Source organism: Lynx canadensis, chromosome E3, assembly GCF_007474595.2.
Source record: "Lynx canadensis isolate LIC74 chromosome E3, mLynCan4.pri.v2, whole genome shotgun sequence".
Classification (NCBI taxonomy): Eukaryota; Metazoa; Chordata; class Mammalia; order Carnivora; family Felidae; genus Lynx; species Lynx canadensis.
The window spans coordinates 37,898,491-37,916,961 of NC_044318.1; the positions used below are offsets into that span (position 1 = coordinate 37,898,491).

General features: G+C 47.1%; 1 protein-coding gene across 1 annotated transcript in view; it reads right to left on the reverse strand.

Moving 5' to 3' along the window:
• The window catches only part of LOC115503970 (protein sidekick-1), a 157,966-nt gene extending 152,452 nt beyond the window's left edge, over positions 1 to 5,514 (reverse strand). Inside the window, exons 1-3 of the mRNA XM_030300555.1 lie at positions 5,300 to 5,514; positions 2,918 to 3,033; positions 966 to 1,158 (exon numbers count right to left, since the gene is read on the reverse strand). Coding sequence (XP_030156415.1) covers positions 966 to 1,158; positions 2,918 to 3,033; positions 5,300 to 5,315 — 325 coding nt within the window. The 5' untranslated portion in view covers positions 5,316 to 5,514. The remainder of the gene's footprint in view (positions 1 to 965; positions 1,159 to 2,917; positions 3,034 to 5,299) is intronic.
• Between the last annotated feature and the right edge of the window lie 12,957 nt (positions 5,515 to 18,471).

Consider the following 18,471-nt stretch of genomic DNA (forward strand, 5'->3'; position numbering starts at 1 on the left):
AATAAGAATACATAGAACTGAATGAAAATGAAACACACTATAGCAAAATATGAACACGATATATCAAAGTATGTGGGATGCAGCTAAAGCAGCGTGGGGAGGAAAATTTATAGCACCAACTGTTTATAATAGAAATGAGTTTAAATCCACAGTTTACCCACATCAAGAAATTTAAAAAAAAAAGATCAAAAAATAAACCCAAAGCAAGCAGAAGGAAGGAAATATTAGCAGCAGAAATCAACGAAACCAAAAATAGGGGGGCGCCTGGGTGGCGCAGTCGGTTAAGCGTCAGACTTCAGCCAGGTCACGATCTCACGGTCCGTGAGTTCGAGCCCCGCGTCGGGCTCTGGGCTGATGGCTCGGAGCCTGGAGCCTGTTTCCGATTCTGTGTCTCCCTCTCTCTCTGCCCCTCCCCCGTTCATGCTCTGTCTCTCTCTGTCCCAAAAATAAATAAACGTTGAAAAAAAAAATAGGAAAAAATTAGAGAAAACTCGATGAAACAAGAAGTTGGTTCCTCAAGAAAAAAATCAACAAAATTGATAAATCTCTAGGAAGAATGACAGAAATATAAAAGGAGAACACCACTATCATAAATGAACAAGGAACACAATGACATATCCTGCAGCCATGGAAGAAGGGACTACCGCCAGGAGTGTGACATCCACACACGTGAAAATCACAGATACTGACACCAAACCAAGATTAAACAGACAACTGAACAGTAGTATAACCATGGGAGCTCTGTCCGCCCGCCAGGCTCCCAATCCCAGGGACCGCCTTCCACCACTCATTACCATTACTTTCCACTGACTATCTCCCTAGAGCACATGCACCCTGAACACTGAGGACATGGAGGTTCCTGATGACCCTCCGTGGGCCCCGCCCAGCGCTGGACGAGACAGCGGCCGGGCCTCCTGGAGGGCTGACTTTGGCTGCTGGTGCGACCACGACAGATGGGTACTCACTGTCCTCATGAGTCCGTACGAGCTGAGGTGTGCTTGGAGGCCCGTCCCCCGGAGTGGTGAAACACAGAACTGATGTGAAGTAGGCAGTGAACTTCTTCAGGTTCGTTATATACCCGTGGTGGGCTCCATGGAAATCTGGCGCAATGGTGACCACAGTGAAGGCCTCCGGGATCTCTGCGGGCCATGCCAGAAGCTGGGACAGGACAGGGTGAGAAAGAAATCCTTTTTAATTGTATGTCTTCATTCTCAAGTCTGTATCAGAATCTTATTTTGTGGTTGACGTAACTTCAAAGAAAGCCACGTCACCATCAAGAAACTCTGTAAGTCTAATGTTTTAGAGTCCCACTTAAACATACTGACTTTAAGAGACATCTCGTAGATTGTTGAGATCATATATTTGTATGTATTTGATACATGTCCATATAAATAAAATCTCTACTTTAACTCAATTTGAAATAACCGACATTCCTCAAACTTTCACTTACGCTTCACTTAAAGATGATGCGGGATGTACGTGTTTTCAGACACTAAGCAATAAAGACGACACCATCTTTCTTCAACTTAGTACAACGAGACACGGACACAAATATTATTTCCAGATAGTCACCTACTCTGGCTCAAAAAGAAACCCCCTGATTCAGTGGGAATGAATCTTAATTATTTGTGATTTATGTCACACTGCTTTTCTGAAAAGAATTTTAGGAGGTTGATTACAGTTTTAAAGAAAAATAGTGCATCTACATATTCTAAGGGATGTTGTTTTCACATGCGGGCAACATCATGTATGAGTGGGACTTCTAATTCCTGTGACGCCAAACATTTGCAGGGCTAATCAGGTCTGAAGGCTGACCTGCCTCAGGACACAAAGCGTATTTATAGAGATCAAACCGACGTCGAGCCATCGAATGAACGCTCTGGTCTTGCCAATAAGACCTGACAGGAAAGCCAAGGAGGCAAAATCATCTTGGTTGATCTGATCATTATGATTTTCTTTCAAAAAAGCTTCTGACTGTAGATTCTTCTGGGGAATCAAAAAGAAAAGAAAAGAAGAGAAAAAAGAAAATAAAAAAAAAAGAAAAAAAAAAGAAAAGGCAGGACAAATTTCTAGCTACATCTGCCACGTAGTGAAAACCAAAAAGTGTTTTTGTAAGTTGAATCCAAGTGGGGAAAAAAAGGGAACCATGTGTCTAAGGAACCAATACCCTCCGAATCTGAGATTACCAAGAATTCGAGCGGACTAGGTGGAGTCCCTTCCCCATGAAGATCTTCCGTAAGTCTACCTTCTAATGCAGAACACCTGTGAATACGTTGTAGGTAAAATTAACACAGGACCCCGGGCCAGCTAGAAGCTGATCTAGTCGGCAAGATGAACTATACTTTGGGAGGTTATGTCCAAATACACCTGTGAAGGTAATATATTCTGGTAGCTAAGGACAGAAGGAGGTTGGATGGTGGGGATCGGTCTGTGTCTCTACTTCAGTCCAGGTAGGTGTCCTAAATTCTCTGGTCTCGGTTCTATAAACAGAACTCTCCCTTAAATCCAGAGGGGGAAGGAATAAATGCCCTTACTTGATAGAAATATCATTCACTTGCGTCCAGTGCCCTTTGTTCTTCCGAGAGGACTCCTTGCCGGGAAGAAGTGGTTTGTACAAATGCTGATTCTAATCAATCGAGATAGGTTTTCCACTGGTAATTTTAAAACGAATGGCTTTTTTCAAAAGAAATTACTCTGTTGCATCTGAAACGTCCTCTTGAAAACTAACAATTTGAGTTCCTGAACCAGTAGAAGTGATAAGACCTTGGATAAATGCTGACCACCCCCCAGCCCCGACCAAGGTCGACATACACTGTAGCTTGGTGCAATGGGTTCTTGATGAGATGAGGGGTGGGCAGCCCACAAGACCAGAACACAGCACGACAGCCACCCAGGGTTCTGAGCTAGGTCCAGGTACCTTGTATCCCTGGTTGATGCCATTGATGAACTGCTGAGGTGGAGGGTTCCACAGGAACTGGATGGTTGTGGAATTCACAGCGTCCGTCTGCACATTCTGTGGGGGTGCGGTAGGCACTGTTCCGGGGCGGTCGTGGAGGACAGCAGGGCAAACAGCAGGAGCACAGTAGGGAGAAGAGAAGAGAAAGACACCCTGAGCTGCCATTCATGATTCACAGGCAATTACGCCATCGAGAAGAGCGAAGTGTGATGAATGTTTTTGGAGGCTAATAGTGGCATCACAAAGAAAAAGAACTAGGCTATTTCTCATTTTCTTCTGGAGAATTCTTTAAGGCATAGGCGGAGAAGTGGACTGGATCATCTCATTCCACGGGTGACGCTTTCCCAGGAATCCCGAGATAAATAGCTAATGAAAGCTTTCTCTGGTTTCTTTTTTGGTTACTTGGCGTGTGAGACTCAGGCAAGGTTTCATCTAGAAGCCCCTCCCCCTTTAGACACCACTATGTTTCAAGCCCATTTATCCTTCGTATCGGAAAAAAAAAAAAAGGCACCCCTTCCCATATGGATTATTCATTCATTTGGAGGCTAAATCTCTCTTGGTCTGTTACGGGACCACCATTTTTAAGATTTTCCACTCTTGCTGTCTTTCTGTTATTGACCAGCTATATACGTGCCAAATGGCCTGCCTTCCAGGAAGTCACATTCTAGGGGAGATACTCATTTGACGGATACAGGCAAATCGCTCCCTGGAGCGGGAGACGCACGGGGCAGACTCCGCCCTAGGAAAGCACAGAAGCCTTCAAGTCAGGAGGCATCTGGACTAGGTCCAAAAGGACGGGCCTTGAGAAAGGCGCTCTCCGCCCGGAAAATGGAGCACGCAAGGCCTGGTGTTTATGAAATCTCTGGCGCACTGTGAGAAAACAGTGAGCGTGGTGAAACATGGGGTGCACAGGGGCAGTGTGGCTGAGGAAGTGGATTAGGTTGCTTTGGGCATCGCCTCCTGTGCCAAACCCAGTGGTTGATCACGTATACAGTAGGCAATGGGGGAATCAGAAGTGTTGCGGAAAAGGCAGTGATGTGACCTGGCGAGCCGGTGGAGGATGAGAACCCCAGCGGCCTCGAAGGAGGGGACTAGCACCCTGGGGGTGACATCCAACTTTCTGCAAAGGAAGGTTGCTTGTTTCAGAAACAAGACACAGAAACTGAAAGGACCTTTTGGCTCAAGGTAAAGAAACAAAGACCACAGTCTCCTGGCCCAGAACCTGTGGGAACAGAACATGGTCCTGTTGAAAGATCACCGTGATCTCTCATTATTCTCCTCTTGGAAAGCTCATCTCGTTAGGCAGAAATAAAAACGCCTAAAATTTGCCCAAGCCCCTCAACTGGGCTCTACAAGTCACACTCTCTTCCCATCTGCTCCGGACCCTGGCTGCGCTAGACCTCAGACCCTCCCTCCACCAGCCACCAAGTCCACGGTCCCGTTCCCCACTCAGCATTTGTGGATTAAAAGCGCCCAGGGGGGTCGCGGTGCCTAGGATGCAGAAAACTGGGAAGAACCTCACATCCAGGAATAAGAAAAAGCTGAACTAACTACAAAATCTTAACTTTCCTTGAGCCCACAGAAAGCCGAGGTCGACAGGACAACCCGCTGGTCTGGAACATTAAGAAAAGACAGGCCTCTTGACGGGTCAGAGTGTGAGGGCCGGCTCACCGGTGACACAGCAGGGCAGCACCATCGGGGACACCGTACAGCCGGGTAAGGGAAACTCAGCTAAACTTCCTAATGAGTCGCCAGCGGCCAGAGGACGGAGGGCTTGGCTGGTGCCGATGCCCAGACAAGTTCAATACGGACAGACAGATACACGAAGGAGAGAATTGCAACGGCCTTCTCGTGAGCCAGAAGGCAATGGAGTATGATATGTTTAAAGTACCGATGGGAAAACCTATCGTCCCGGGGTTCTTGTCCTGTGGAAGCATCACAAAGATGTCTTCCGGAAGACGAAAATGGAGAGAATTCATTACTAGCAGACCCGGACTACGAGAGATGCTGGGGGAATGTGCTGTCCAGTGGACACCCAAACCGCACGTCTATGCGGAGAAATGATTTCCAGACACGGTTCAAATGAAGGTAGATCTATTTCTTTCCTTATTTTGACTCACTCTCAAATAGAGTTGACTGTTTAAAGCTACAAGAGCCGCGTTTTCTCGGGACTTGTAACGTGGGTACGAGTGAAGTGAACGGCCCCGACGGCACGAAAGGTGGGAAGGTGGCGCCGGAAGCATCTGTTGGTGAAGTTCTCACGTTATGCACGGGCTGCACTTCAAGAGAAGCTGTAATTCACTAAGGATATAGATTTTGGCAGGGGATAGATTCTAATCTCACCTGCTGAGAGTCCCATAAAATGTCAACAGTCTGTACGGAGGGATAAAGGACAGACTCCCAGATGGGTGAGGAGGAGGGAAGAAAAGGAGCGGCTGGGAGGAGAAGAGCACCGAGCGACTGCGCTTTTCTCCCGGAAGCCGCGCTCTCTGGACGCAGGCTCAGTGCTGAGGTTTCGTGGACTGAGACTCCATACAGCCTTCCTGTCCAACGTTGTGATGTTCTCTAGAACATAACACTTGCAAAGAACTGGGATTTTGCATAAATTAAATGAGCAATGAGTTCCTGGTGTCCTCAGAGGACATCTTGCGTCTTTGCAGTGCTTTGGGGACAACATGATCGTTGCCCCGAGAGGCTCATGCTTTCCTGGTTTGGGCTGGTCACCCCAAGGTCAGCGTGTCTCTGGGGTCCACCGTGGTCTCAGCACCACGGGCCCCGGGGGCCCTGGGGTGACCCAATCAAGGACGCGGTTCTGTCTTGCCCAGGCTCTCTCACCTGGAGTCACGCAAAGTCAGGAGGTAAGGATGGCTCGTGCCACACCCTTGCACCGAAGCTCACGGAGCCGGACGCCCTTTCCACCCCAAAGTCACGGGACGGAGATTCTGGAGCCTCAGGTTCCTTCTTCTCGCCCACCCCGGGCTCCATCCACAAACTCAGCAGTTCTCCTGGGCATCCATAGGCTCCCTGCCGCCCTAATTACTGTCGCCGGAAATGCCTCACACGTTCATGGACAGTGGAATAAAAAATCCTCTCAAGTGAGAGAAAGAGCTACAGCCAGAAAATCTTTCTCGACACAGCTTCCAGTAGAGGCTGAAAGACCTTCCGGGTGGAGGGCGAGGGCGGTGGCTGGGACCTGTCTGCAGGCTTCACAGGAGATCTGAGGGGAGCTGTGGCCTCCCACTGCTCCCAATAAGGCCTCAGGGGCATTTTCTCCCCAGATAATTAGCATGTGAAGTGTCCTCCTTTCCTGTCCCTAACTGCAGGCCTTGAAGAGGTTTGATAAAGTGACAAGTGTGGTTTTCCACACTTCTTTTTCTTTTGTGGTTTTCCTTGCCAAAAAAAAAAAAAAAATACATTTTCTCTAGATAATTCCCCCAGCACTGAACCCAGTATGTTCTCAGTCTTCAATTCAACACAGCTTCAAGCCGTTCAGCACTGTCTCGATTCTCACAGACAAGGACGAGGATCTCTGTCGTGAGCACCCAGCACCCAAGGGCACCGAATGACTCCGGCATGTGAAACAAAAAACCACAGGAGTTTTAGAAACAGGAATTTATCTGCTACGGAAAAGTCTGTGGTGGGATAACGCAATGGCGGGGGAGGGGGGGGTATGGTTCTTGGAGTGGGCCAGCAGGAGGCGCTGCAGGGCCCGTCAGGCGCCTGGGATGGGCCACACCAGCGCCCAGGTTACTGCCGTCTGTCAATTTTTCAGAGTGGCAAACTGCGGTCTGCAGCCACTGAAACACTTACAACTGTTGAATTACACTCGAAAACTATACCCATGTATGCACTGCACGTCGCTAAGTGAAAAAAGCCGGACTGAAGAGGCCACATACTGTGCGATTTCAACCACGTGACATTCTGGAAAAGGCAAAACCACGGAGGCAGTCAGGTCGGCGCATGTCAGAGGGGAGGGAGGGATGTGAAGAAAGTGGAGCACAGAGGATTTTAGGGCAAGGAAACCACTCTGTGTGAGGTTGTAACGGACACGGGTCACCATACTGTCATCAAAACCCATAGAGTGTATGCACCGAGAGCGAACCCTAATGTGAACTCTGGGTTGTGGGCGAGTGATTGTCAGTGAAGTTCACTGACTAACAAATGCACCACCCTGGGTTGATCTTAAAGAAATTTCCTTCTCCCTCCTTCCCTTCCCTTCTTCCTGGTTAGTCATGTAAATTCAGCAAGAGTGGATTCTTGATGGATTTCAAAATGAGTCTACGAATTTTAGAAATGGAAAAATGTTTTAAAATAATAAGCTATATAAATAAATCAACTCATTAAAGAAGACTACAGAGTTTTACTGCTCCAAGTAATTGACTTCTTGAAATATTTGGGATAGAATACACAGTTAATATTTATATGTCATGAATTTTTCAGATTTTTAGTTCTTTAATCAAATAGAAATGAATGTCAATACTGCCTATGCAGGCTTCTTTTTTTTTTTTTTTTTTTTGATTTTTCAACTCAGTTCATTTGCAAACATTCCTAAGAATGCATGTAACAAAACTTTTATGAAAAGTTGATTTCTGAAGTCATTAAGACCTACAGTCCATTTTATGTACTTTATATTATTTAAGTATATAATATTTATTACAATTGTTCACATCTATATTATTAACACTATTTTATATTTACAGAGACATACTTCACCAGCATAACGAACAACTTTCTGGTTAATGGGAGCCATTAGGTCCACCTACTCAGAAAGTAAAAGAACTTTCTACCTGAGGAATGTCATGGCAATGATTGGAAATTGAGATGTGTGCTCGGATAATCTTCTCCTTCTTCAGCCGAAATTTAGTACGTGATGGGAAGGGAATGTGATGAAGTGACAATACCAGGCAGATTGCAGCAACCCCTTTCCCCAAAGCACTGATCTTACACAGAAAAGATCACAAGTGGGAAATTGCCTGTAGCTACACAATGGGAAGGAAGGGTATTTATGAGTTTGGTTGCAACCATATCAGATCAAGTTCAAGAAGCTAGTTACGCCGTCCCGCACTTGAGAGCGAAAGCCAACAATTCTCCTGCAACCCCAGAATCACTCTTCTTGCCAGACTGAGTGCAAACTGTCAGCAACGAGTCTGAGACCGATGGTGCACGGGGGATAGGAAAGGTTCTGTTCTTGAATGGCACTGTAGGAAGCCGTGGATGATATGTCGGATGACCCAGAGAGAGACAAACTTAGTCCAGAACATTATTAAAGCAAAACGTCCTGAGTGACTCCTTCAAAAGAGATGGGTAGAACGTTACTTTGTTGTAAAAATACATACTCGAGTTAGATTGAGTGTCCCCGTTTGTGAAGAAGCATTCCCTGTATTAAGCCTTATGGGGGCTCAGAGGATACACCTAGAAGGAGGTGAGGAAGTGAGGACAGCTCATGAGAAGAGGCTCTTCGAGACGGCAGCTAGTGAGGCCTCGGCTGATCTAAGCTGTTGTCCCAAACTGAGGCCAAGGGACTAGGCTTTCCCATGCCCAGAGCATCGAGCCATTCGCCACAGGCTGACCACGGGAGGGGGGTCCTCTTGAGTGAAGCAGTGGGCAGTTCCAGGAGGGTCACAGCAGTGAGCCCTGAGCCCGCAGGGTGCCGGCACTGGTGATAGGCGTGTCCCCCACAGGAAGTGATCTGGGCGGGGGGGCACCACAGTATACCGCACACATAGCAGACATGCTAGGAAGGACGGAATGGTCACAGTTAAATGGATGCTAGGAATAAATGTGTATTTATATGTATCAAAGAACACGTTTGTAAGCGATGTATACCAAAGCCAAAAGAAGGGTAAAAAGATTTTACTGCAAAATTCAATCTGAAAAGCCTGAGATTCCAGAAATCCATTGTTTCATTCACAGAGAAATTCTCTGTAAGTGGTGGCCTGTAGCCCCCCCCGAATGCCGCACTGAATGATGCTGTCAGAATGGTAAATCTAATAAAATTCAAGCATGCTACAGTCCCACCTTTTTTTTGTTGTTGCTTTGTGAAAGAAAAAAAATGGCATCCCTTTTGACAGAAGCTTTCCTTTCGAGGGATTCAAGATAACGCTACACGTCAGGCGAGGTTTGAAATATCAGCACTCATCAATCTGTGACGGAAACTTTTCTGGTTTAATGACCTGGGCTAAGTTTGTCTCTGGGCCATCTGACATGCCATCCATTTGTCCTGTGATAGCATTCCTCGAAAACGGGGACTTCCCTGTTTCCCGTTTCAATTCCAGGTGGAAGCCTATGGGCTTGTCCGAAAGAAGGGTCTTGCAAGAGTGTGTGAACTGAACAAAGCAGTTATGATCACTGTCATTAGTTTTACTGACTCGGCCTCCCTTTGAAGATTTGTTGAAGGATGAGTTATGGGCCCCAACAATGGCGTAGTTAACTGACATTTTTCAGCACCTGAGCAGACGGACACTGTGGAGAACTGCCGAGATCTTGCCGAAGTATCCTGACACGTATGGGTTCAAAGAAGAAACTCCGCGTGGTTACGGAGTTAAAAACTGTGCACTGGCGATATGGGATCGATTTTATAATTCTAAAGGAGTCAGCGTTTGAACTCTGAAGGAAAAATATTAAGACTGGCAACAACTTCTGTGTAGATCCATAGAAATGCCCATTATTTTGAAATACTTGATAGGAAAAACATTTGCTCAGAATCCAATCCGTTCACCTCATCACAAAAAAATGTTCAACATTATGTCTGTCAAAGAAATAAAAGGAAGAGCTCTTAGCCTAAAGAAATTATGCCCGTAAAGTGCAATTTAAAGAGGCTGAATTATCTGCATTCCGGTTAATGGCAAGGAAGAAGTTTCTCCTAACTGGGTGGAGAGAGTAATAAATTATCTTCAAACACGTGCGACCACCTACTTGTACAAATACTTCTCGTCAACGGTAACTTCCACGTGTTTGAAGAGGTTAAAAGTCTGCATGCAGTCTAAATGGAGCCATCCAAGGAGTAAAACCAGATATTAAAAGTGTTACGTTCATCCATCAAGGTCAAGCATCTCACTATACATCCTGAGATTTTTGATTGGGAAGGTTTATACAAATTCACCACATAATAGTTTCCTTTACATTCTCCAAAGGTGACCAGAGAGGCTTTAAAGAAATACTATTAGGAATCCACGGACTAAAATGTATTTGAAACCTTTCATTCACTTCACTGCAGTTTTATTATTATTAATTTTCATGATTTTCATATTTTCCCATGTTTAACTCGTGGGAGTCTCGCCAGGTGGGCCTGAGTCTTTCTGACAAGTTCTCCCTGGCATTTGATAGTTCATTTTCCTTTTTCTTTTTCTTTTCTTCCTCCCTCCCTTCTTTCTTTCTTTCTTTCTTTCTTTCTTTCTTCTTTCTTTCTTTCTTTCTTTCTTTCTTTCTTTCTTTCTCTTTCTTTCTTTCTTTCTTTCTTTCTTTCTTTCTTTCTCTCTCTCTCTCTCTCTCTCTCTCTCTCTCTCTCTCTCTCTTTCCTTTTTGAGCTCTCCAGATCTCACAGGCTCACCTTATGGGCTACCTGCTGGATAACTTACCTGGAAGCATCCATTTATTTATCCAAGAAAGCCCGTTTATTTTTGTGGTTCCTGGGAAGCTCAGTGTGAGGGGGTTGGTTCCTATTTCTAGGCCTTTTAAAAAATTCTTTTTTTTTTTTTTAAAGGTAAAACATCATACTACTATTTCAAACTCAGTTTCTTTGATAAAAATCTCCATTCCTAATAACATCGACATGATACTTACTTGCTTTACCTCGTAATGCTCATGCAATTGCCTTAAAACCCAAACTCAACACCACCACCACGTGACTGCTGAAAACAGTTGTAGACCTTTCTCCCTCCCTCCCGTCTTCTTCTTCTTTTTTTTTTTTTTCACCTAGAGTATATCCTGCTAGGGACATACAGTCAAATGACCACGTTTTAAAGAGACCTGAAGTCACTGCTTTCTGTTTGGTTATGCCACCAATTCAATATGCGCTCATATTCATTTTGTAAATTTTTGCCTTCAGTTTTTTAGAACTTTTTATAAGTGTCTTAAAATTGAGTTTTATAAACGGATACAATAGATACATGGTGTCAAAGTTGATGGAGGCCCGGTATCTATTTCTGTGCCCCCCTTTTCCCTGCAGGGGCTGTTCTAGGAACGCCCGCCTTCCTTTCTTACGGCTGCAGAATGGCTTCCGTGCCTGGTTTGTTCCCCCAGGACGCTGCTGACAGACGTTTCGGTAGGTCTGGTCCTTCCAGAACCTCTAGCGCTGAGGTGGACCGTCTAAGGTACGTGCTGCTCCATTTTTTTATCTGTCTCACTGGAGTAACTTTCTACAAAGCGGAGAGTGGACACTCTGCCAGTTATTGGCACTAGAAGTCCCATCCGTTTAGGGTAGAAGACGAAAAGGAATTCGTAATAGTTTTAAACGAGACAGGTAATTTCCATTTTGAAATGTCCGACGCTTTCAGAGATTATACAAAGACTTTTTTCAAAATCGTTTCATAGCGAGCTGCCAAGGTAAGCCCCTCCCCCTCCCCAAATCCGTGCCGTGTGGCTCCCGGAGACGAGGACACTCACCGCCGCACCGCCCTACAGCCACGGAAACCCAGATACCAGAAGCGTACCTCGTCGTCAGGTCCTCCGGCTTCTCCCGTGAGGTCCCCTGCGGCGGTAGGGTCCGGTCCAGATCCCGCGCTGCCTTTACTAATCCTGTCTCTTCAGTCTTCAGCCTGGAGCTCAATTTCTCCTCGACTCTCGTGGCCTGGACATCTTGGGATATTTACTGCAGGCTCATCTGTCACGTCAGTTTGTGTTCGTCCGATGTTTCTTCTCGGTTAGGCTCCAGCTACGGATCTTAGGAAGGAGGAGCACAGCGGTGTGCTCCGTTCTCCCCTCGAGTCCTCTCTGCACGATTGTGATCTGTGCCATCGCCGGGGAGGTTCCCTGTAACCACCTGCTGCCAGGTCGGGCCTCAGCAGAGTTATCCTTTCCCCCTGTAATCCATACACGCTTTGGGAGGAGATACGGGGACCCTCCTCCCACTAGTCGCGGCATCCAGGGTCGGGCGCCGATCGACCTCTCCGTGTTTGTATCACGCTGCATTCTCAGTGAAGAAGTGTGCCCCTCTTTCAAGCCTTATCACAGGACATTGTCAAATGTTCACATTTTGACCAAAATGACAGGCGAGAAACGGTGTCTCTGTGTAGCTTCACTCTGTGCTCCTCTCATTGGTAGAAGGGAGCATCTTCTCACGGGGCTAAGGGCATTGGCACTGCTGTTGATTCTATTTTCTTATTTCTTGACTTCTTTCTTTTGCATATTGGTCTATTACTTCTCTCTTTTAGAGGCTCTTGACAGAGCTTAATGTGCAGCTAATAACTTGTCTGGGAGATAATTTTGTCTGCTCTGTATCTTTCCCCCCTCTGCTTATTGTATTTTTTGGTATACAGAATATTTTAGCTATTTAAACATTTTATGTAGTCAAATTTATCATTTTTTTCCATTTATTGCTTCCAGATTGTGAATAATAGAGGATATCCCCCCCCCCTCCCTTCTAGGTCACAGGGGAATTCGCTGGTTTTTCTTTTCTGGTACTTCTGCGGGTTCCGTTTTTAATATGGACATCTCCGGTCTGTTTGGAATGCACCCTTGAATTCGGTGTAGGGAGTGGACCCAGCTTCGTCTTTTCCCACAGAGGAATCCACTTATCTCAATACTACTTATCAAAAAGCCGGTCTCTGTTTACTCTTGCAAGATGCCACTTCTACTGGGTACTAAATTTCCACGTGCAACCGAGTCCATTTCCGGATTTCCTACTCCATTCCATTCACGCACCAACCCCACACCTGGGTAGGCACCCGAGGAGGTACCGAGGCACGGACACGTACTCCAGTACGTACAGTCGACTCGGCATCACGGTTCTGTTCGATGACATTATGACAGCCGGAGTTCTGTCAAAGAATCCTTCCTCTGTGAAGCTTCGCGGAGGCAAGGGCCATACAAATGGCCCTACTGACGGTGCAGACAGAGTTCTGCAGACAGAGGAGGAGAGGAAAGGGCCACCGAGGCCACATGGTTCACCCACAGCACCCAGATGGGCGGCCCCTCATCTACCGGCGGCACAGCTTCCAGCTCCACGTTCCCGCCGTTCAGGTCGCGCTGAACCCCTGCCGTGTGTGGCAAAGAGGCTTTCCCTCATGCTCAACTGAAACCTCTCCTTCCACGGCTTCTGATCAGTGATGCCCATCTGCCTCCTGGGTAAAGGGTCCCCCCCACACACAGCTGTTAGACTATTTGAAAATCACAGCGGGGCGCCTGGGTGGCTCAGTCGGTTAAGCGTCCGACTTCAGCCAGGTCACGATCTCGCGGTCCGGGAGTTCGAGCCCCGCGTCGGGCTCTGGGCTGATGGCTCAGAGCCCGGAGCCTGTTTCCGATTCTGTGTCTCCCTCTCTCTCTGCCCCTCCCCCGTTCATGCTCTGTCTCTCTCTGTCCCAAAAATAAATAAAAAACGTTGAAAAAAAAATTAAAAAAAAAAAAAAGAAAATCACAGGAATGTCCAGTTGGGCTTTACTACTATGGGCCAAGTGGACATCCTGTTTCTCTGTTTCCCATGCGGCAGGATTGAGGGAGCACTCACTGCCCACTCTATACCGGTCTCCTCCTCCGAGAAGCCTTGGTTTTCTCCCCACCCCTCACGTTGAGGCACCTGGAGCCGATCTCAGTGCTCCAAGTGCCCAAGTGGCATCCAGCCAGACAGGATTCCTTGGCACTGCGATCTGCCTTGATGCGGAAACATACGGTCTGTACAGACGAAGATTATGGTCTCAGTCCTCCTCGGGTCTGCGCTCGTCTATCCCCGGAGACTTTCTATGGTGACTGTTGGCAAGTCCTGTCTCCCCGTCTTGTTGTCACATGACTGGGGTGTGTGTGCGTAACTGAAGTATTTTCCCTCATACCTTTCACGTCCCAACTTGATTTCTTTTATGTTCGGTTTGATTTCAACCATCAATCTAAGAAAGCAATTTATTTTTTACTTCTGATCTGGGGATAGAATACACGAATTATCCCCTCTGAGCCGTGACCCCTGCATATTTGATGCGCATGCCATTTCTGTTCCCTCCAAGTCGCCAGTAGAGGTGCTGACCAAGAAAAGCCCAGGAGAATGATGGGTTTTGCATCTGGAATTATCCTCCAAGTGGTGGTGTATCAGGCAAGTTACACTCTTTGGGTGAAGCCAAGCCCTGGGAACCCATCTAATTATCCTGTCATCCAATCTGTATCTCCCCATCTTAGCCACAAAGGTGCTTAGTGCGTGAATTAGAAAATGAATGAATGAGTGGGAATCAAGCTACAGAATGACTATAATATTTGGATCTATCAACTCAGTAACCCTCCTCCAAAAGGAAATGAGGTTGGTGGGATGTGGTTCATTCTGAATGACCAAAGGGGACGCCTAGTGACTGCTTCCTGACAATTATAGACTCAGGTCTCTCGATTCTTCTTTGAAGTGGAACCTGAAGTCCTGTCCTCTAGCGAGTGTTTTTATAGCTTCGTGTACACATCTCCTCTCTATCCTTAATTTCTCAACAGAATTTCTGTTGAATGTGTTCTTCCTATCCTTTCTGACATGAAACTCATCCCTTGTCACAGTCTATTGTTCGAACACAAATCCCATTAACCTTGACAGGGAACAGATCAAGCCACAGGAAAAAGGTTACTAAAACATGATCAGGCTGCTTGACTTGACTGAAGCGTAGCCTCACCTTCTTAGAAAATGTTGAAGACACAAGTGTGGAGGAGAGGCTCTTCTAGATTCTGGTCTCCTCCAAGCACCCGTGCATTATTCTTGGTGGCTGGTCGTGGTCCACACAGCTCACTCACCCTAATTTGCCACTGACCACTGCCCGTATCTTCCTTTCTTTTCCGAGTCATGACCTTTATCTTAAGGAAGACTTCATCCTCCTACCCAACCATCAGAGTTTCTAAACCACAGCTGAGATTTCTTGTGAGACACACCATGTTCCTGCGTTCCCCACAGCGCGTGCCCTCGTTCATGGGAAGAACCACTTTTCTCCAGCTGACGGTACTGGCCCTCCCCGGGTACGATCCCCCTTTCTTCGAAAATGCCAGAGACATAAATATGGAGAGACTCACAGCGTTCATGGTTTTGGCCCTCTGCTTACCTACCAACCTCTAGAGAAGTGAGTCTCAGATTAGAGTCACCAGAATCATCTGGGGGCTTCTTGAAACACAGACGGCAGGCCTCGCCCCCAGACTTTCTGATCCAGTGGGTCTAAGTGGCCTGAGGATTGCATTTCTAACAAGTGGCACAGGGACCCGACTGAGAACCACTGCTCTGCAGTTTCTTTTCTGCCATTTTCTCTTTCCTTCCCTCCCCCCATCGTCCCCGTGACGATCACCTTTCATTTCATTTAGAGCCGGTTAATTGGTTGGCAGAAGACCCCACTCCTGTCCTCACGAGCCTCTTTGCCACCTTTCCTGCCAGGAACGTGTACTGTTATTTCCAGCCCAGAGAACCTGAGATTATGCCGGGCGAGCAATTTTCCCGAACCATTCTCTGCAGCTGAAAGGGTATGTTTCATTCAAGTATTCAAACAATATTATGCAAATTACGCAAGCTGATGTGCAACACCCTTGAGTAAATTCCAGCCTAGCGTTACAATTCATCTTGGCTTCCGTCTACACAAATGGCAGAATTGGTTTTAACTAACGGTCATTCTAAACAAAACTCCGCTGACCATAGAGCTATCTGATGTTTTGGAGACGCACAACATGTCAGATCAAATGAAGAAGGTGACACCGGGAAGTACCAGCTCAGAGATTCACGGCGCCTCGTGGGACAGGGGACACGGGCGTCCAGGCTTCTGCGGTAGGAAAATGACTGACTTCTGCACCCTGCTTATTAGCCCCATCAGAATGACGTAAACCCAAGCGAAGAGTGCCAAGCATCCCAGTGACAATGCTGTAAAATTAGCTGAGCTTAGCACGGAATGAAATCACAGTGCTTTGCCCAACACAGTTTTTATCTATTAAGGTAGCACCACCTTATCTGTTAGAGATAAACTGTGAAACGCAGTGTGTTACTGCAATAACGGCTCATCCTTCAATGCCCTCAAGTGCGCCGTCGGTTTTCCCGGTCGGTGAGCACCTGGCGTGAGGCCATGCGGGGCCCACCTTGCCTGGGAAGGAGTCTCCTCACTTTGGATCCGCTGGCCGGGGCGGGAGCTCCCGGCAGTGCCCCTGCGCCGTGCAAGGGCGCACGGGTCTTCCGTCTTCACCACAACTGCACACTCCCTTTTTCATTATCCTTGGAGTAGATGATATCAAATCCTAAGGGCTGCAGCGTCTAGAGCCAGAACTTGGTGGGGATTCGTGGGCATTGACTCTTCCGGGCAATTCCCCAGAATTAAATGCACATGCCTCTCAAAGAGGGGAGCAGCAAGCTCGTTATGTGGAAGAATTATTGGCGATGCGGTGCTGCACGGATGTCTCTATTGCAGTCTTTGTGGCGGGTGCGATGGTTAATTCCAGATCGTTACAGGCCGCGGACAAGTTCTTGGGTTGTTATGGTTCTTGCCGTTTTGAGACACCGGAATGTTCTCACTGCATTGAACATTGCTAATGCGTTATTAGGGGGACAGATCTTGGATAAATAAGCTCAGGTCTCTTTTAATGACCTGAATAAAAAGCAGTATTTTAATACTTTAGAAGTTGTGTGTGTCCCTTTCTGAACTTATTTTCCCCCTTATTTATTTCGGGACCAGTTTTAGGCTGGAGGGGCACAGCGTGTGAGGTCAGGCAGGCAGGCACTGGGCTTTCCTTCGAGCTCCTGAGACCAGAAGAGGCAGGAGGGGAGGGAAGGCATCACGCTGGATATGGAGAGTAAGTTGAGACAGCACCGGAAACTAAAATAGAAACAATCAGCATCTGTCTTCAATCAGACATACGTTTATGCCTTGTCTATTTACATACCAGGCATTGTGCTTGCATTTGGAGATACAGACACAGACCCCGCCCTCGAAGAGCCCCCAGGCTTGTAGGGAAGGCCAGTCTGTACGTGACCAAACAATATGCTGGTCACAGCAATTTAAGACCGGTTCGATTTTTCCCTGTGTCTTCCTGTGGCAACTGAAGGCCAAGTCTTACCCCGGGAAGCCCTCCTCCCTCACGAGGTCATCCGCGCAGATCCAGGGGCTGGAACCCTCCTACAACCCCTGGATCGTAGCTCTGTGCCCGGGCCCGTTGCCTGGCGTACCCCCGCTCGGACCCCTGTTTGGGCTTTCGTCGTTGGCTGCGGTGGCCTCTCCCTTGGGGACCCTGGTGCGTCCTACAGGCCAGTGGAGGAGCCTCTTCTGAAAGGGACACGGGTTCAGCTCAATCAAACGCCCTGTGTTGCTCAAATTCAGTGGTTTTCAAACTGCAGGTCTCCCAACGCACTAGCAGACCAGGAAATCAATTTAGTGGCCGTGGCCAGCATTTATTAGAGAACCCGAGAGTGAAACGGAATGAAACGGGATGGCAAATATCAAAGAACACCACCCAGTGTAGGGGGGACTACTGCTGCACGAGCCTTTGGTTTCAGCCGTGTGTGTGTGTGTGTGTGTGTGTGTGTGTGTGCGTGTTTGTTCATGTGTGTATCTGCATGTGTGTCTGTGTGTGTGTGCATGCGTCCTGGGTTTCAGTGTGAAAGACATTTCCTCTTGCGGACTACACACCCACCTGCCACTCATCCACGAGTGACGTGAGATCTTGCTTCTTTTCTGTATTCAAGCTGCACCGGAAATCTGGAAGTAATTTCAGTCCAAGGGTGATACGTGCAGAATGAGAAAAGGAGTGCTAGGTTTTCCCCAGCATTTCCCAGCCATGTGACTTGGGGAAAGTGAGTTACCTCTTGGAGCTCCCGTTTTCCTCTGTGGAATAAAAACAGACACCTATCTCTCTCACAGCTGTCCGGGGGGCAGGGTGGGCGGGGGGCGATGACCAAGGTGAGGCACGGAGCACAGGTGCGCAGGATAAGACAACAAAAACTGGTCGGGGGCGGCTTCCTCCAAAATGCTAGCTTCCTCTTCTTTTCTTTCCGGAAAATTCTAAAAGACTGAATTAAGCCCAATCCTCATGGAACATCCCACATCATTTTGTTCAGTTCTTAGTGTTTTAGGTGACTCTGGGAGAATCTGGAACATTATCCTATTCTGTAGGCACAGCCTGCGGTCTAGAAAGTCTTAAGGATTGAGAAACAAATCTTTTGTGCAATGTCATTTATGCCACATTGAGAATTTCCCAAGAGGAGGTACGAATGGAGCTTGCAAACAGAGTGTTCATTTATAATCCTCACTTTAGAAAACCCTTCAAAGCCCAAGTGAACATTTAGGGGCTTTTACTAATGTTTTAGAAATGTGGATAACCAAATGTTTTTTCCATTTCTCTTTAAGTATGAAATATTTCCCTTTCATTAGAAGGTAATGTTC